This window comes from Zalophus californianus, unplaced genomic scaffold (assembly GCF_009762305.2).
Source record: "Zalophus californianus isolate mZalCal1 unplaced genomic scaffold, mZalCal1.pri.v2 scaffold_23_ctg1_2, whole genome shotgun sequence".
NCBI lineage: Eukaryota > Metazoa > Chordata > Mammalia > Carnivora > Otariidae > Zalophus > Zalophus californianus.
In genome coordinates, this window is record NW_023365532.1 from 27,460 (window position 1) to 46,099 (window position 18,640).

An 18,640-nucleotide genomic window follows, 5' to 3' on the forward strand; every position below is an offset into this window, starting at 1 on the left:
ACTTAGAATAGTCAAAACAACTTTGAGAGAGAACAAAATTGGAGGACTTACTACCCAACTCGAAGACTATATTCAGGCCATAGTAATCATTGATGGTGTGGTATTGGCATAAAGATAAATAGATCGACTCGATGGAATAGAGGATCCAGGAATATATCTACACATATATTGTCAATTTACTTTCAAAGAAGGTGCAAAGGCAATTTGGTGGAAAAAGGGTATTCTTTTCTACAAATGGTGTTGGAGCAATTGGATAATCATAGGGAAAAAAATGAACTTCAGTCCATACCTGGCACCATATACAAAAGTGACTCAGAGGGATCATAGATCTAAATGTAAATCTTAAAACTGTAACCCTTGTAGAAGGAACCATAGGAGAAAGTCTTAGTGTTACTGGGCTAGACCATATAATTTCTTGGGTAAGATGGTCTGTAAAAGAAAAAATTGGTAAATTGGACTTTGTCAAAATGAAGAAATTTTGTTCTTTGAAAGATACTTGTTAAAAAAATGAAAAGACAATCTACAGATGGGGAGAAAATATCTGCAAATTATATACCTGATAAAGGACTTGTATTCAGCATATATAAAGAACTTGACAGACTCAACAATAAGTAAACAATCTAATGAAACAATGGGCAACAGACTTGAAGAGACTCTTCACCAAAGAAGATATACATGGGTGGCAGATAAGTTAATGAAGATGTTCATGTTATTCTTTATTGATTAGGGAAATGTAAATTAAAACAGTAAGGAGATACCACTTTATACTTGTTAGAATGGCTAAAACTGAAAAGATTCCTCATACCATATTTTGGTGAAAACAAAGGTTTTGTGTTTTGTTTGTTCCTGTGTCTCCTGTGCTTGGAACGGTGCCTTCTAAATAAGGGTGTTGAAAGAACGTTGGTTTCCCATTTTCCAAAGCACTGAATGATAAGTGCATGTGATAGATTGAATTTATGCTTAGCATAATTTTATCTTTAACTTTTGATTTTATAAGTATTATAGGCATTATTTTGGCACGCCTGGGTGGCTCAGTTGGTTAAGCGACTGCCTTCAGCTCAGGTCATGGTCCTGGAGTCCTGGGATTGAGTCCCACGTTGGGCTCCCTGCTCAGTGGGAAGTGTACTTCTCCCTCTGATCCTCCCCCCTCTCATGTTCTCTCTCTCTCTCTCTCTCTCATTCTCTCTCAAATAAATAAAAATCTAAAAAAAAAGTAGGCATTATTTTGAAAATTGTTTTAAATTTGAGTGTTATACCTATAAAAGGTATAAGATGTTTGGCCAAACATAATCCCAAAGACAGACTTAGTCTTCTTTTTCTAAATCTATTTTTATTGTCATCTTAGTACCTTTTTATTGTGGTTTTACAAGAGTACAGAATGTGTCAAAAAGGGAAAAGGTAATATGAATTTGCCTGCCTCTCTTACATTTTCCTTCCCACTTAGAATTGCTTACTTAAACTTCTATGATATAGTGGTTTTTAAAAATCCCAGGAGTTAGTTCTGCCACTGGCTCTGCAACCTTGGCTAAGTTATATAACCAGCCTGTTCCTCTGTCTTGTTGGGGGATTCCTATGAAGAGTATGTGAGTTTGTATAATATTGGTAAATCACTCAGAATAGTGCTTGGCACAGAAGGGCTCAATAGATGCTAATTATTACCCTTAGTGTTTTTACTAGGCTTAAGTTAAATGATATTATGCATGTACAATGTCTAGTAGAGTATCTGGCATTTATTAAGTGCTCAGTAAATGCTAGTGGATCTAATTTAAATATTCAGTTGCCAGTATGTCTAAAGAGACTGTGTCTTTGGATCTCTGCATTTGTCATATCTTTAGTGAATTTGTTTTAGGACATGAGGAAAAATATTTCTAGTTTCTATATTGGCTTTTCCTAATAGGTTACAAGTTACAAAGTTACAGAAATTTGGATGTGTAATTATTTTCTCATTTCTAAGTTTAGGTGATTCGTTAGTCCACTGTCCTCAAGTTTATGTTTATTTTTATTAGTAAAAAGTATAGATCTTCGACTAATACCATAATTTAGCATAGTAATTTTTTTTTACAAGGCCTGTCTCTAATCTTTATTCTTTTTTTTGCTATCTCCTTATAGGCTTGTGGAATCTTGCTCCTCTCTTTTCCAACCTTTGTTTATTTGTGTTGATGCCCTTTGCCTTTTTCTTTCTGGAATCAGAAGGTTTTGCTGGCCTGAAAAAGGTAAGGGAATCATATTTTGGAATTAAACTTGTCAAATTAAGAAGTATACGTCATTCATGTTGAACTAGTAAAAGCAGGCTTGAGCCACCATTTGAAATACAAAAGTTTAATTAGTAATAATAACATCTTATTAATATTAATCATGTTGACAATACTATTAATAATAGTGCATATTGAATGATTTTGTGTGCCCACAGGGAGGAAGTCATCTTTTGGCCTTTGAATGTTTACTTGGTGGAATGTTTGTAGAGAATAAAGCTGATAAAATAGCCATTCTTCCTTTCCTAGGCTCTCTCGCATTTAGTTTAAAGCATGACATGAAATTCTCAAAATAGTAAAACATATCTTGATGTAAAAGTTATTTTATATCTAGTATTTTCAGAAGAGTAGCATTTTATAAAATCAAACATGCCCTGGAGATAGTCAAATTCTCAAGATACTGTGAGTTACTGATCTTAGTGAATGTGGGAGGTTAGAAGTGAGCAAAACAGGAGACTTTGCAAGGGCATCTTAAACAATCAGTCCAGACTGTATCAGTGGTAATAACTTCATCTGTCTTTGAATATAACATTTTAAAGTGAAATGAACAATGTTTCTGTTTATAGCTTGTGGAGGTCTTTGCTATAAACATTTGGAATATAATACAAAGATTTAAGTAGTTAATACTTTTTGGCAAAAATGAGTTCTAGGTTACAGTTTATTTATAGACACATTACACCTTTTTAGTTGTTAGTTCTATTCATATTGTGATACATGAAGTGAAAGTATGCCTATGTATCTTATTGTTGAATAATACTATAATGCCAGTTCCATAAATTTGGCAAGGGAAGCCATAAACTGTGAATTTATATGACTTTTTATTTCATATAACTTTTTGTAGGTACTTAGGAATGAAATTGTTTAGTTTCACATTTTGATAAGTCTTCTGATTTTAAACCTTAAGTGCAGCACTTTTTAGGTCTGTGTGTTGAAGGATGCTGGGAAAGAGTCACAGAGGTGATAAAGTATTGTTTTAGTGGATGCACCTTTTTGCTTTCTAGATATTATTCCATACTTGAATAGTTTGAAGCTGAAAAACTCAGCGTTGATTTCATATATAGTAAATGTGCTGAGATCAGAATGGATGGTTGTATTTGGTAGTCAACCCTGACATTGAGAAAACTGGCTTTGGTATATTGGAATTGTTTTTTATCATGATGTATTTGAATTATTTAAGTCATCTGTATAATGTGAAAGAATTGTGTAGTTTCAGTTTAAAAAGCTCTTTGAGTGTTTATGACTTCTTGAAGAAATTATAGGAGTTTTGCTGAATGGGATTCAATACAAACCTTCCTTTTGTAAGGAGAAAACTGAGGTCCAAATATATTAAATATTATTAAATTGTCTAAGGGCCATATATGTACAATTCCAGAACTGGTACTAAAACCTAGGGTCACTTTTAACCACCCCAAAGTGGTTGTGATCTTCACACGTCAACACTGTGGAGTGTACTGAGGCCGCCCAAGGGGATGAGGTGGCCGAGGACAAGTGAGGCTGGAGCAGAGAAGAGGGCTACACGGCCTGCTGCGGGGGGAGGAAGCGGAGGGGACTGCTGAGCAGGTCCTGCCAGAAGGCAGGGGAGCAAGAGAAGTGTGGTTTTCTGGGAGCCAGAAGACAGAGTTTCTAGAAGAATGGAATGGAAAGAACATCAAGAAGAAGTGAGAGCATAGGAGACACTTGAGAAAGCGATTTCTGTATAATTTTAGAGCCAAAGCTTTTGATGGATATTCATTCATTCAACAGAGTTTTACTAAGCACCTACTAGAAAGTAATTATTATGCTACTGTAGGACCTTGCTGGGGACAGAAATGAAGTCAGGGCTTCTGCCTCCCAGGGGTAGGCGGAAGGAGAAAGAAGAGGTGCAGTCTGCCAGGACGCAGTGTGATGGACTTTCACACCGCTGCGGTGGGGGGCACTGCGGAGTGAAGAGCTTGATTTGCCTAGGGAATTGGGGGAAGGCACGGGTTCTGACTGGATTGCGGGAATGGCTGACCCTTAGCTACAGAACGGAGAATTGGTGAGAGATCAGGGTGCGTGGAATCTTGTTGGGGTCACATCCTGGAGGCCTTGAATCCTCTGCCAGTTAGTTTGGATTTTGTGCTCCATTATCTATAGATAATGGTGTTGGCAACAGAATTTTGAAAAAGATTTTTGCATCTACTGTTTTATTTGAGTATGAGATAAATGCACATGTCAGAGTTTAAACATATGTCACTAAGGGAAGGAGTACATGTGGAGACACCACCATACTGAATCGGTCACGCACCTTGTCCTGCTAAACAGCCTTGCAGCATAGGTCCCCAACATTGTTGTGCTGATGTTTGCGTTAAATATGCAGATTGTTCTTTTGTCCTATCTCTGCCTTGTGTGTAATCTTGCCAAGTACAAAAACAATTGGTAAAGCTCAGTGTTAAGTGTAATTTCATATTTGGTAGTATACGCTTCTCTACCTAATTTATACTCTTTATAAAATTCTAGTTTTTAGTTAAATAGGTTATTTTAAAAACAGTGTGTAATGTGGACAGACCTCTTGTCTCCAAATTGTTTTCCTCCCTTGTTGTGAACTAACCAACTAGAAGAGGGACTTGGCTACATTTATTGGAGTAGAATTACCATCTCTAGAATAAAAAAAAGACTGACAAAAACCCCAGTGACATGTCACTGTTCTCTTGTTCCCCCTTGTAGACTAAGGTCCAAGGGGAGAAGCAGCTTGAGGAAGGACACAAGAAGGTACTTGAAGATATTTCATACCTACCACTGTAGAGCATTCTTTCCTCTAAGTTTTTTACGTCTAGTCTCTCTATACGCACTTAAAAGACTATTCTTTTCTAAGCACATCTTTGTTAGTCTCCTCAGAATCCCTCAACATCACCAGCCCCATTTCGTGATCTCAGAGGGGACTGATGTGTTGGATGACTGTAGGGTACAGTCGACATGACCAGGTCCAGGTGATTCCCCAACTCAGCGAAGGATCTAAAGGAGGGCAAGGAGACAGAGCTCAGGATGGTTGGTTACCATTTGTCCAACTTGCATCTCTGGACAATGATTGGGCGTTGTAGGAACCAAATGAAAGAACTTGGTCTTTAAAACTCTTAGAGGAGGGAAGGGAAAATGGGGCTGTAGCCTGGAGGCAGAAGAGGCAGAATGATTCTGCTCTTTTTGCACTGAGGGGCCTGTGGCAGAGAGATGGAGGGTGAGGGTGCTCAGGTGAGGAAATCTGCCCTTTGAGTCTCACAGCCTGGGCTGGTTTTTTCATCTGGACCTCACGTTCTCTTTCTGTAAAATGAGTATAGTAATGATTGTTACCTTACTGTATTATTTAAGGATTAAATGAGAGGAGATTATTCATGTAGAACACACAGCCCAGGGTATGGTAGCTATTAGTGCTGTCATTCTAGAGCTTAATGCATTTCACCAGTAAGTGTTCTATGGGGCCATCAGAAAGCAACGGAGTACAGTACAGTCAGTTCTTAATTATTCACATATTATCTTGGGCAATTTTAAGGTTACAAATTATTTTTCCCATTTTGAAATGACATGGACTGAAGCAAAATCAAACCTGCTTGAAGATAAGGTGCATTCTAGACCCTATTAGAATTGTTTGGAAAGCTTTAAAATTGAGGTAATTGTGACATATTATTTTAAATATTCATATTTTTCAGTTTTAAAATCAATTACGTGAAAGTTGCAGGGGTTATTAGCATTGCATGGTTAAGTCTTAAATGTGTAAACTATGTTTGAGCCTTTCATTGTTAGGCCTTTCTCTAATACACGATCCTAGGAGTTGACTTGTGCAGGTTTTACATCGTGTTTGTTAAGATCTGTAGTTCTTTACACAGTGTTGTAGACTGTATCCCAGACTTGTACTGCTGCCTCACTGAAGCGAATGTATCACAGACATTGACTTTTAACACAGCTGGCTAGCAAGGATATTCCTTTGTGTATATCCTTTAAAGCTTTTTGCTCATTGGCATTAGACACATCTAGTCTGAAGGGATATTGAAGAGGGCTTAGAAAACACTTCTAATTGGTAGATTCCGCACAATGATTTGAGTAATGACAAACTTGAAATATGGTTAAGTTAAATTTCTTTTTTATTCCTTTGGCCACCCTCCTGGTGCTGTTTTACTATGTCTAAGTCTGGTGGAGTCCCTAAATGGCATATGGCTCCACCATACTCCCATTGATTCCCCTGGGCAATCGATTTTAAAACAGCCCCTTGCATATTGTGCCGAGACGCGGAAATTGGCCACTGGCCACGGGCGGATGCAGAGCTTGAATTGAAAATCAAATTAAGCAGAATTCTCTACTTAGTTTTTAATTAAACCACTATGTTAATTCAAACAGGACATTTTAGGCCTGGGGGGTTGACCATGCCCTTTTAAGGGCCTTAAATGAGCCTTTCTTCTCTCTCCTTACCATGGTGCATGTTTCTATTTTATTAGGACCATCTCCTCACTATTCCCATTCTTTATATTCTCAAGGGTAGGAGAATGTAAATGCTTTGGATAAAGCAAAACATTTTTTTAGTAAGAAGGTAACTTTTATCTTAGAACTCTAACTTATTATTAGCACCTAAATGTTTATCAAATTTATATTATTAGTCACCTTTATGTATTGTGTCAAGCATTATATTTGTTCATGTGTGTTTGAACCTGATCCCATGCTTGCATCTTAATGTTTGTTTCAGTTCTGATAAAAACGGTTGCATCTGCTGAGTGTTGTGTGTTGTGGTGGAGATCCTTTCTCTGCAGTTTTTGTCTTGGTCACTCAGTCATATACCAGAGTACAAGGGTATTGGGGCCGACAGCACTGCTGTTCCTGTCACACCTCAGATCAGCTGTGTGGTTTTCTCTTCCCATTCTGCCTCGGGAGGCCTCTGGATTATGTGGGATGATGTCAGAAGATGTTTGCTGATTGCATCGTGAACTCTGAGGGTCTAACCTCTGGCCAGGGTTGAAATAAGGGTTAGGAATATATTTATTTCATATTATATTTTAACATCTTACTTTGAGTTCAGATGTTACGAAGTAAAAATTCAACAATTTAATGAAAGTGAAAAAAATATAATCAGTGACAGATTAATTCGCAAACCAAAGATGTTTCTGGGAGTAACTTTATATCGTGCCTCACCTTAGTGCCTATCTTTGATTTGAAGCCTTGGCATAAAATTTAACATAAGCGACAGCAACATCCTGACCAATTATCCAGCTATATCCAGACATCCCCAAATGTCCAGAACATAGCACACGGTCTGTAGGATTAAGAGGTTAACTCCTATAACTTCAAACGAAGTGCTTGATAATAAAAGCAAAAAGTACAGAATTTGAGGTAACTTCCTTTCTTAATTAATTAGACTGACCAGGTGGAAGCGAAGAGCCCGGTGCCGGTGCCGGGAAGGCCTATAAAGCTGAGCACTGTGACAGCACAATGGAGGAGGAACAGAGATTGTTTGAATATGTTTCTATCCTGTGTCACAGTGTGAAATTGTCCTGGTTTATGTCCCTTTTGGCAAACTTACATAAAAGTGACCTTGTACTGTATTTTATGACCAGATGACTTTTCCCCCCAGTGGCTAATTTGTATCAGGCCTCCATCTGAAAGAGACACAGAAATGAGTAGGAAGTCCAGCTTGGTCTCAGGGAGCTTTCATGGCATTCTTTCATTATTTTTGCTCGTTTTTGCCACTGATCATCCATAAATTGTTGGACATGAGTGAATAAGGAAGTGCTGCTTAGTGTTAGCGGCACATGCGCGTATTTGGCCTGGTTTTTGTGGGTGAGAGGAAATCGCATACAAAAAGGAAAACTCCTGCTGGGGAACTTGCAAGGAAATTTACCTTGGGTGCGTTTTGATCTTGGTGTTTATTACAGAAAATGGAGTCATATCTCACTAACTATTGTTATGTGTTAATTTGATTTTCCCAACACCTTCAAGAAAAAAAAAATCATTCAGTAATTTATTAATAGAATTCCTCTGCCCTCCCCCACTTGGGAGCACTCCCTGTTTTCCATAGAAACAACATGGATAAAGATGATTATTTTTAAAACGTTTGATTCTGGTAGTGTTGTTATGCTCAGGGTTCTTTTTGGAATTGTTAATCTACTGTAAAAGGCGTGGTTATAATGATTTATTGAAGCTTGGCATATGGGATCTCAGAGAAAGATGTATAAAAGTACTACTTTGAGGAAAAGAATACATTTGTTTCATTTAAAATTATTTGAGTTTATAAAGATTTTGAACTAAAAATCATTTACTTCATGAAATGATCTTAATTTTGTCACTGTTCTTAGTATAATGGCATATTGGAGGGAACTAAATTATAATTTCAGTAACAGTAACTGTTACTGTTAAATAGCAGCTGTGTTTCTAAAAGTTATCACTGGTATACCCATATACTTTGAGATGGTATGAGTGTTGAATTGGACCAATATATAGCACTTTCATCTTTCTGTCCTATCAGAAAATGAGAGATTTCTACTCTAAGGCTAAATTTTCTCTTTATTTGCATAATAGTATAGTGGACAAATTGTGAGCTTTGGCATTTAGACTGACTTAAATCCTGACTCTTCTCCTTACTGACGTGGGACTTCAGGCATGTTTCTTAGTGTCTGCATCTGTAAAATGGGCTGGCAGTACTTATCTCGGTGTGGAGTTGCTGAGGGTCTTGTTTGTCTCACCTACCATATGAGATGCAGTAGGAGCAGCCACTCTTAGTAGGTGCTTAAATGTATTGGCTGTGTGGAAGTTGATATGAAACATCAGGAAGATTTGTGTAGGATTATTTTTTACATATGATAGCAAAGCTACATATAAGATATTATTGTGGTGTCAACATAGCTTTATTTATTTACTTTTTGAAATAGGAACTGCCTTATCTTGTAACAGTATAAGTTGTAAAAAAATAGGTATTATGTTTAATAGGTAACTAGACTTCAAACTTTATTTTATATGATGATTAAATTATTAACTAAAAGTCTCACAATTTTGGGCTCCTTGTTAAATGAAGAGTTTTAGTATGGAGGAAATAAAAAATAGGTTCAGATTTTAAAGTAATTATACTCGTAATTAAATTGGCCCTACTACTTCCAACATTCATGAAACAATTTTATGGAAATAATCATTGTCGATTAGAGTCTCTTTTCCAAAACTTTTCTTGGGGGGGGACTTGAAAACTATCTACCCTTGGCTGGAATAAACTTTATTTGAAAGTAAAATTAATGTCTAATTTCATGCTGACTAGAGAGCTGCTTACCTGGTTATGGCACGTTATGGCACATGCCCACAGGTCCACAGGACGGCTGGAGTTTGGGCTGTTAAAATCTGTTTGGCATTTAAACATATTTATTTGTCTATAAAATAATTTATTCAGCATGGTACAGTGTTAATCTTCTGATCTCTATGAAATGTTTGCCAGTGTATAGTTGAAACTTGGTATATTACTTTACCAACCCATTTATTTGGCCCATTTGTATGGGAAATAAATGTTGCATAAGCAGATAAATCAAAGGCGATTGGATTGTTTGATAGTTTTTTTTTTTTTAAAGATTTTATTTATTTGACAGAGAGAGAGAGACAGCGAGAGCAGGAACACAAGCAGGGGGAGTGGGAGAGGGAGAGGAAGAAGCAGGCTTCCCAGTGAGCAGGGAGCCCGATGCGGGGCTCGATCCCAGGACCCTGGGATCGTGATCTGAGCCGAAGGCAGACGCTTAACGACTGAGCCACCTAGGCGCCCCTGATAGTTTTGACATTAGGGAATATTTTAGGTTGTGATATACCTACTTTTTTTAAAAACTGAAGTTATTAGCAGTTTCATTACTTACAAATTTACTGGTTTGCACATCTGGTAAGCAAAGGAAGTTCTTATCTAAAAAAGACAAGTTCTTACTGTTCTAGAATGATTGAATTTTAAAGCACTGAATTGTCAGAAGTATATATATGAATGTATGTTCTTTTAGTTATTAAAAATAAGATTAGCAGGCAAAAACTGAAAAAATAAGGCTATATCAACAGAAGAAAAAGTTAGAATTAAGTACTGAAATGACCAGTTCTTAGAAAACATTTCCTGTTATCTTTTTTTTAGAACACAAAGAAGAAATTTGAAGTTGTTCAGAATGCTAGATTTAAATACTTGTATACTTTCATATTTTAGTTGGGATTACTTGATATTTAATGTTTCTCTTTACACATTAATTAATGAGTATTATTTTTATTATAAGCGTGGGATTTTTTTTTTTAACAGGCGTGGGAAGGGCTTAAAATTTTTTAAAGCTTTTTTGAGTTATCATAAAGATTTGTCTGATCTCATGATGACTTTTGTTTCCTTCTTAAATGCCCAGAATTAAATTATACTTCTGATTTATTTTTTTTAGAAGAGATGTAATAAAGTACCTTACCTTGTAATAAGAACTTAGTGCATTAGATAGCTTAAAAGTACTGGATTCACTGCTATGAATAACTTCTGAATAAGTGTTCTGAATGTTCCTCTTTTCTTTTTGCCGTTACCTTAGTTCAGGCTTCATCATTTTTTGCTTGGATTTATTTAAACCACTGTCCTACTGTTTTTTCTGCTTCCAGTTTCCTTCCTATACAATGTAATCTCCACACTGCCTTCCAGCATTGTTTTCTTAATGATATTGTGTAACTAACCTCCATAAAATCTTTTGATAGTTTTTAACTGCCAACAAAATGAAGTCTAAAATCTGTAACGTTTTATCTACAACTCTGGAAATTTGGCTTCCATCTGCCATTTCGGCCACATTTTTCAGGAGGCTCCCCTGTTCCCCAAGCTGTATCCCCCTGAGCTCCTCACCTTGCCCAGGACTTTCCAGGTGCTTTCATGGCCTCCCGTCTTCATGTGCTGTTCTGCCAGGAAGCCCTCTACTCACTTCCCAGTGGAATCTGTCTTTTAGTGCTACCTCCTGGTGCTCCTTAAGTCTTTCCGGTGGGCCTCCTTTGTGGTGACCTGCTTCCTCCCCCTGCAGTTAGGGATTGTAATTCTATTGTGATTGTTTGTAGGTGTGTCTTTTTCTCTTATTTACCATGGTATTCCCAAATATATATACTTAGCCTACTGCAGACAAAGCTTTTGTACAGGAAAAATAAAGCATAAAAGCTGAGTAGGTCTTAGGTTCCATTGGTTTGTCAGAGGAAGGATCTAAAAATGCATCAATGCTCCCCTTTCTGGAGGGGGCTGGTTATGGGTTCCTGCATGGTTATCTTTCAGGGTGTGTTATTTTTAGAATCATTTTAGAACCTCAACACAAATGAAGACATGAGAGTTTGCATTGTTTTAGTACAGCTTAGGCTTTTAGTCCAGAACCTCCAGGTTAAATTATAATGAGGCTCTTCACTAATGAAGTGAGTCTTTACAGGATCTTTACCATCCTTGGCTTGGTTTACAAAACCGTATCTCCCCCACCCCATCCTGGTTCTTTAGCTGGCTGTTAGGAATGAGCCCCACAGTCACCACCGTGTTTGCCTGTTGGGTGAGACTGGTAGTTCTAGCTCTCTTGTTGTGCTAGAGCTCAGCCTGACTGTAGCCTGCCTGGCAGGATGTTGACCACCTGCCAGGGTGTGAGGTCTTCCTTCTCCTGGCCATGCCTTCAAGGGCCACGTGTTCAGCAGTGGAGCTTTCCTCTGTCCACAGTGCTCCATTCCCAGTTTCCTTCTCTGCCTGGCCTGTCAGTGGAGGACTAGCATGCCTCCTGGGTTGGAGTGCCTGAGAGGCAGGAAGACAGGTGCTAGTGTTTACTTGTGATAGAAATTGATGAAAAGTTAAACTTTGAAAATAGTGTTAATATTGTTAACCTAATGTCTTCTATGCCAAATCTGATTCTCACATAGAATAGGCACTAGCCTCTTTTTTCCCTGCAGCCAGGTATTATTGAAGGTTCATGCCTGCTTTGTATTTTATTGTTTTTAAACTGCTTTCATATATTTCATTTGATTTGTTAAATATCTGAGAAGTAACCAAGGCAAGTTATATTGCACATTTCTTATAGATAATGTCTTGAAGCCCAGGTTTCTTGGGAAACTTCCAGGACATGGTCCATGGCAAAGCTCGTAATAGACTCCGAAGAGTGTGTTTTCCCTGTGTTAGTATTTACTAATCAAATAATTCTCAAACCTTCTAAAGATTAGAGAAGGGTTACTGCAGTGCAATTCTAAAAAGAGATCTCATACTATTTCTATTTTTAAAAAATCAATAAATGTATACTTTTTCCTTAAAAGAAAATATCTTGAGAGCTTGTGAATGTGTATTTGGTGAGATTGCCAGGTTTTAGTGGAGATTCAGGGAGCATGCTCATGGTTGCAGTACTCCACTGATTGATCACTCAGGTGAACCCCACAAGCCACAGTAGTGGTTTTGAGCATTGTGTGTTTTCTTTTTTAAAAATTCTTAGTCATTTAGTGCTACAATGAATGATTGTTTAAATACCATGAATCTAAGGGGCACTGAGGTTTAAGTGCAATGTGGATAGAGAACACACAACTAATAATGAGACAAATCATGATTCTGCAGACCCACCCAGTAAATCCTCACCGGGTTGTGGTGAAGGTAATTTGCCTCATTAAAAATTCTGTACTGCACATTAAGATGGCCCTGGAGCTTCAAAATTAATGCTAACCAGAGAAAATTGAATAATAATTTTATCTAATTTGGCTTTTTATGTATTAAAAATAGACAACTTGGGCCTGGAGTGTTATTTATTGAGGAACATTTGCAAATAACTGCTTGAAATCTTCTCTTACTTCAATATGTAGAAATAAAATATGAAGGTTATAAGAAATAGTTTTTTAAAAGTTTGAGACGTTAGAGTTTAAAAAAATACTGTAAGATGTAATACATAGAGAAAATTTAGTCTATATATTTTATACATAAGGCTTTGTTTAGGTCTGCTTATATGATGTTTGATGCCAACTCATGAATTTTTTTTTAAAGATTTTACTTATTTGTTTGACAGAGAGACACAGTGAGAGAGGGAACACAAACAGGGGGAGTGGGAGAGGGAGAAGCAGGCTTTCCGCTGAGCAGGGAGCCCGATGCGGGGCTCGATCCCAGAACCCTGCGATCATGACCTGAGCCGAAGGCAGATGCTTAACGACTGAGCCACCCAGGCGCCCCAACTCATGAGTTTTCTTACATAGTTAGTTTAAAGGAAGTTAAATAGCATCTATCATTGTTAAATAGAACCAAGTCAAAAATTTAATTGTATAACCAAATCCCTGTATGATTAAATGCATAGATAAGTTCCAGGAAAGCAAGAAGATCTCCAAAGACAAAACTGAAAAGGCACCAAAAACATGAATAGTGAGTAGGTGATGCCCTGGCTGCGTTGGTCAGGACAGCGAGGTGGTTATATGGTGACAGAGGATCATAGGCGCATAGAGGCAAGGAGATGGAACTGAGGCCCCTCTGAAAACCTTCAGCAAAAGGGCCTCCTTGTTTAACACAGACACACAGACACATACACACACACTCACACCCTTTGCCCACTGATAGGGGAAGACTGTACTGTCAGCCTTAGTTCTGGGTAGAGAGTTACTGCACAGGCCTTTACCTCCTAGGAGTTGGGGTTCAGTATTTAACAACTGCTGGGAAATCCCAAGACAAGAAATTAGCATAAAAGTTGTTTCAAAGCATTATGCATCATTTTGTCATTTTAACCTAGTGTGTAATACTTTTAAGTAAATTTTAGTTAAAAATGGTTTATATAAATATGTAATTAAAGTTGGTTTTAGAAAGTTCATTTACTATAATTCAAGATTCATAATCCATATATGTTTTTGACCTGGTCCTATTTAACTATGACATGTGTTGTTTAATTGCCTTTAAATTAATTGTGTGAGAAAACTCAGGCCTGACAATAAATGTTACATAAGCAGGCCTAAATAAAACCTGGTTTCATTTTATCCTAGCTTTTGTACACTTTAAACTTATACTCTTTCTTAGTAATTTGATATTGGTTTAGTTTGTTAAGTGTTATCATCCCTCAAAGTCAAGAATGAATAATGTAGTCTCTTTTATTTTAGCTACCCTTTTCTGTGAGTTTTTACAAAGATCTAGTATTTTAATCTATGTAGTTAATTTTGTGAGGTGATTAAAAAGAATGAATCTAAATTATTTTTCTCTGTATTATTCAATTCTAAGGCAATTTATATAAGAATATTACTCTTATCTATTATTTTAAATATTTTATTGTGTTCTGATCTTTTCTATATTTATCTATAATTTTTGGATTTTTTGACTAGAAGCTTATAGCTCTTAGAATCACTGCTCTTTTCTTATTTCCCCCTTTTTTTTAAGACTATAATTTCTCTATAGATTTGATCCCATCTACTTTCTATCATTTAGGGATTTCTTAACATTATTAGTCTACTGATGGCAGTCTTGTCTTCTAGCATAGTTCATTCAGTTAATTCCTGTTGGCCATTTATTGTATGCTTGGTATTATTACAGCTGCTAGGGATGGTGCGGATTAATTGATTGATTGATTATTATATATTTTTCCTGTCTTCTATGATAATCCATCATCTTGAACCAATCTCCCTGATTCCTCTTTTCTCTCTACCTGTTAACTTTACTGGCCCTTTATCTGGAATACAGTGTTAATTTGCTAATTGTTAATTTGGGGACATTCTTGGGTCTTTTTCCAGATTGGGAGATTTTGTGGTCTCTGTTTGAATTGTCTCTGATTTTGTCAGCAAATATGGGGGTCCAGTCTTTTCTTTTGGCCTTTCCTCTTTAGCTTTGTAAACTGTTTTGGCCTCTCATGGCCTTACTGTTCAAAGAAGATCTTTTTCAATCTAATGTTCAGAAATCCTCAAGATTCCAAGATGGTTTCTACAAATGTACAAATCCTTCCTGAATGCATCTGTATTGTAGGATCCTTAATGTTTACTTTTCCTATGTCATATTGGGCTTGCATGAAGCATACTTATGAGGCTGATGATTTTGTTTGATTGTCCTATGTATCTTGACTTCTGTTGCTTTTTCATTAATATTTTAATTTTAGACAATTTCATAGAAAGCCAATTAATCTGTCATTATACTTTATATCATTCAGATTACCTGTCAATATTTGTGTTTGGAGTATTGTGTAATTATAATTAGTGTGTACATATAGTTTATATCCTTTTTATTTTAATAATTTATTTTGCATACATAAATTTTCTGGTGCCAGGAAGAGTTGTCCAAGACTTGGAAATGGGCAGAGGAGATCCTGGGTGTTCTGTCAGTGGAGTCCTAGGCATTGTGTAGTAGACCGTGGTGGTCATCCGATTTTGTAGGGGTGTGTATCTTTGGCTGACTTTCTATTGACTTGACTATTTTACATCTCTTTAGGATTAGAGTTAACTTGTAGGAAAGTAAGAGCAATGAAAATGATTCTGTCTGATAGAATTGATTCCTTTTCTATACAAAAGATAACCCCAAACATTTTATTATGTTGTCCCATAGGATACTATCCAGTTTTGCATCTATTAGCAAATTGATTTTAGCATTTCCAGTTACCTAAGTATATCTGTGTTTTTCACATTTTTTTTAAAAGATTTTATTTTATTATTTATTTGAGAGAGAGAGAATGAGAGATAGAGAGCACGAGAGGGAAGAGGGTCAGAGGGAGAAGCAGACTCCCCGCAGAGCAGGGAGCCTGATGTGGGACTCGATCCCGGGACTCCAGGATCATGACCTGAGCTGAAGGCAGTTGCTTAACCAACTGAGCCACCCAGGCGCCCTGTTTTTCACATTTTTGTTTGACCTGGTCTTAACAAAAATTAAAACCATCTGGCTCTGCTGGTAAAGGATGTGAGGAACAGAAAGGATCAGGGTACTCAGAGGGGAGCTGCAGTTAGCAAGCAGCAGTAATACTGTAGACGACATAGAAAATGGGGGTTCTGGTGGTAGAGCGTCTGGTAAATACTTAAAAGTGTCCACCAGGATACAAGCTACCAAGACACGTCACTCAGAATCAGATCCTGCCTATCTAGATCTATTTTCTAGATTCACTTACTAGTTCTACCGTCACCAGAGTCAGGAGGTGATAAAGAGAACTGGGAGGGACAAAAACTCTTAAATATAAGGATGAGTAGGGACTCAGAAGATGACCTGACATTGGGAAAAGCCAACACTGTGAGAGGTACCGAACTCAATGTATTGCTCAGAATAAATAGACAAAGAGAAGATTTCAGGGAGATTTAAAAATATTTGATCTAGCATTTTAGACATTTTTTGGCAGAGGGAATTAAGGATATCTTATTCTCAATATTGCCAGAAATGAAAGTTCTATAGTCATTAGATTTAAAAAAAATCAAGTCCAGACAGTTTGCAAGATATTTTTACCAGACTTCAAAGAATAGGTGACTTCAGTTTCTTTCTTTTTTTTTTTTTTAAGATTTTTAAATTTATTTTTTGACAGAGAGAGAGACAGCGAGAGAGGGAACACAAGCAGGGGGAGTGGGAGAGGGAGAAGCAGGCTTCCCGCTGAGCAGGGAGCCCGATGTGGTGCTCGATCCCAGGACCCTGGGATCATGACCTGAGCTGAAGGCAGATGCTTAACGACTGAGCCACCCAGGCGCCCCTAGATGACTTCAGTTTCATACAAATTTGTTCAGAGATTTGAAGATGGAACGAACACTCAGAGTTTTATGGGACTAATATAATCTCGATACTGAAAGTAGACAAGGACAGTATAAGAAAGGATCATTATAGGCCATTCTTATTTGCGAATACTTGTGAATCAGAAAATATTAAGCTGAATTCAGCCATGTATGCAAAAAATCATCATCAAGGAAAATTTTATTTCAGGTATGTAAGATTGGTTTCACATTAGAAGATCAATGGCTGTAATTCATATTAGGAAAGTAAATGAGGAAAAAAAAAGTCAAGCGAGCACCTCCAAAGAGACACAAAACACATTTAGCAAAATCAGTAACCATTCATGATTAAAAAGCAAACTAAGAACTTGAGTGAACTTTCTTAACTTGATAATGGATATCTACTCTAAGTCTGTAACTGACATTGTACTTAATGGTAAAAATGTAAATAGTATTTAGTTTAAAATTGGGATGCCGTCTTAAATCCTTTATTTCTAATAATAACACTGTAATGGAGTTACTAGTAGTACAATTTAGACAAGAAAAGGAAAACTTGAAAGGAACAAATAAAATAGTCATTATTTTATTTGTTAGATGATACTGTCTATTGAAAAATCCCATAGAATCTAAAGATAAATTATTCAAGTAAAAAAAAATTTAGCAAGGAACCTGGATATAAGATTAACATAGAAAGGGCGCCTGGGTGGCTCAGTTGGTTGAGCGACTGCCTTCGGCTCAGGTCATGATCCTGGAGTCCCGGGATCGAGTCCCGCATCGGGCTCCCTGCTCAGCAGTGAGTCTGCTTCTCCCTCGGACCCTCCCCCCTCTCATGGTCTCTCTCTCTCTATCTCATTCTCTCTCTCAAATAAATAAATAAAATCTTAAAAAAAAAAAGATTAACATAGAAAAAATTAATATAGATTAAAATAGAAAATTAATATAGAAAAATCAAATAACAACAAAGAAAATCTAATTAAAAATATTTTTATAGTAGCAAGATAGCCTTAAGGTATTTTGAAATAAATTAGACAAATGATATGCAGAATCTTTATGGAAATAATATATGGAAACAAAAAATCTCATTGAAGGATGTTACAGGAGACTTAAACAAATGGATAGGTTATTCTGTGTTTATGACTTTCTTTATATGGTAAAAATAACAGTTCTCAAATTATTTTTTAGAGTTTATGCAATTCTAAAAAGAGTTCCAGCAAATTATCTTAAAGAATGTAATAAGCAGATAGATAAAATTCTTATGGAGGAACAGAGAGCCAAGAATAGCCAAAGCAATTTTGAAGAACATGGTGATGGTACCTGTTCTATCAAATAAAAAAGGAACAGAGGACTGGAATAGACATGTCTCCAAAGAAAACATACGTGTGACCAATAAGCACATGAAAGACCTCAGCAGCACTAGTCTTTGGGGAAACGTAAATCAAAACCGCAGTGAGGTACTTCTTCACACCCACTAGGATGGCTGCTAACAACTGCCAAAACCCCCAAAACAATAACAAGTCATGGTGAGGATGTAGAGAGAACGGGACTCTTGTACACTGTTGGTGGGCATGTAAGATTGTGTGGATGCTGCGGAAAACAGCATGGTGGTTGCTCAAAAAATTAACATAGAACTACTATATATGATCCAGCAATTCCACTTCTGGGTATACACACAAAAGAATTGAAAGCAAGAACTCCACAGATATTCCTTTATTTATTTATAAAAGTTTTTATTCAAATTCCAGTTAACATACAGAGTAATGTTAGTTTCAGGTGTACAACACAGTGAAACA

General features: G+C 36.8%; 1 protein-coding gene across 1 annotated transcript in view; it reads left to right on the forward strand.

Annotated features, from left to right (window-relative positions):
- LOC118356674 (limb region 1 protein homolog) overlaps window positions 1-18,640 on the forward strand; it is a 62,363-nt gene that overhangs the window by 25,889 nt on the left and 17,834 nt on the right. The window contains exons 4-5 of the mRNA XM_035725975.1: window positions 2,110-2,213; window positions 4,938-4,982. Coding sequence (XP_035581868.1) covers window positions 2,110-2,213; window positions 4,938-4,982 — 149 coding nt within the window. The remainder of the gene's footprint in view (window positions 1-2,109; window positions 2,214-4,937; window positions 4,983-18,640) is intronic.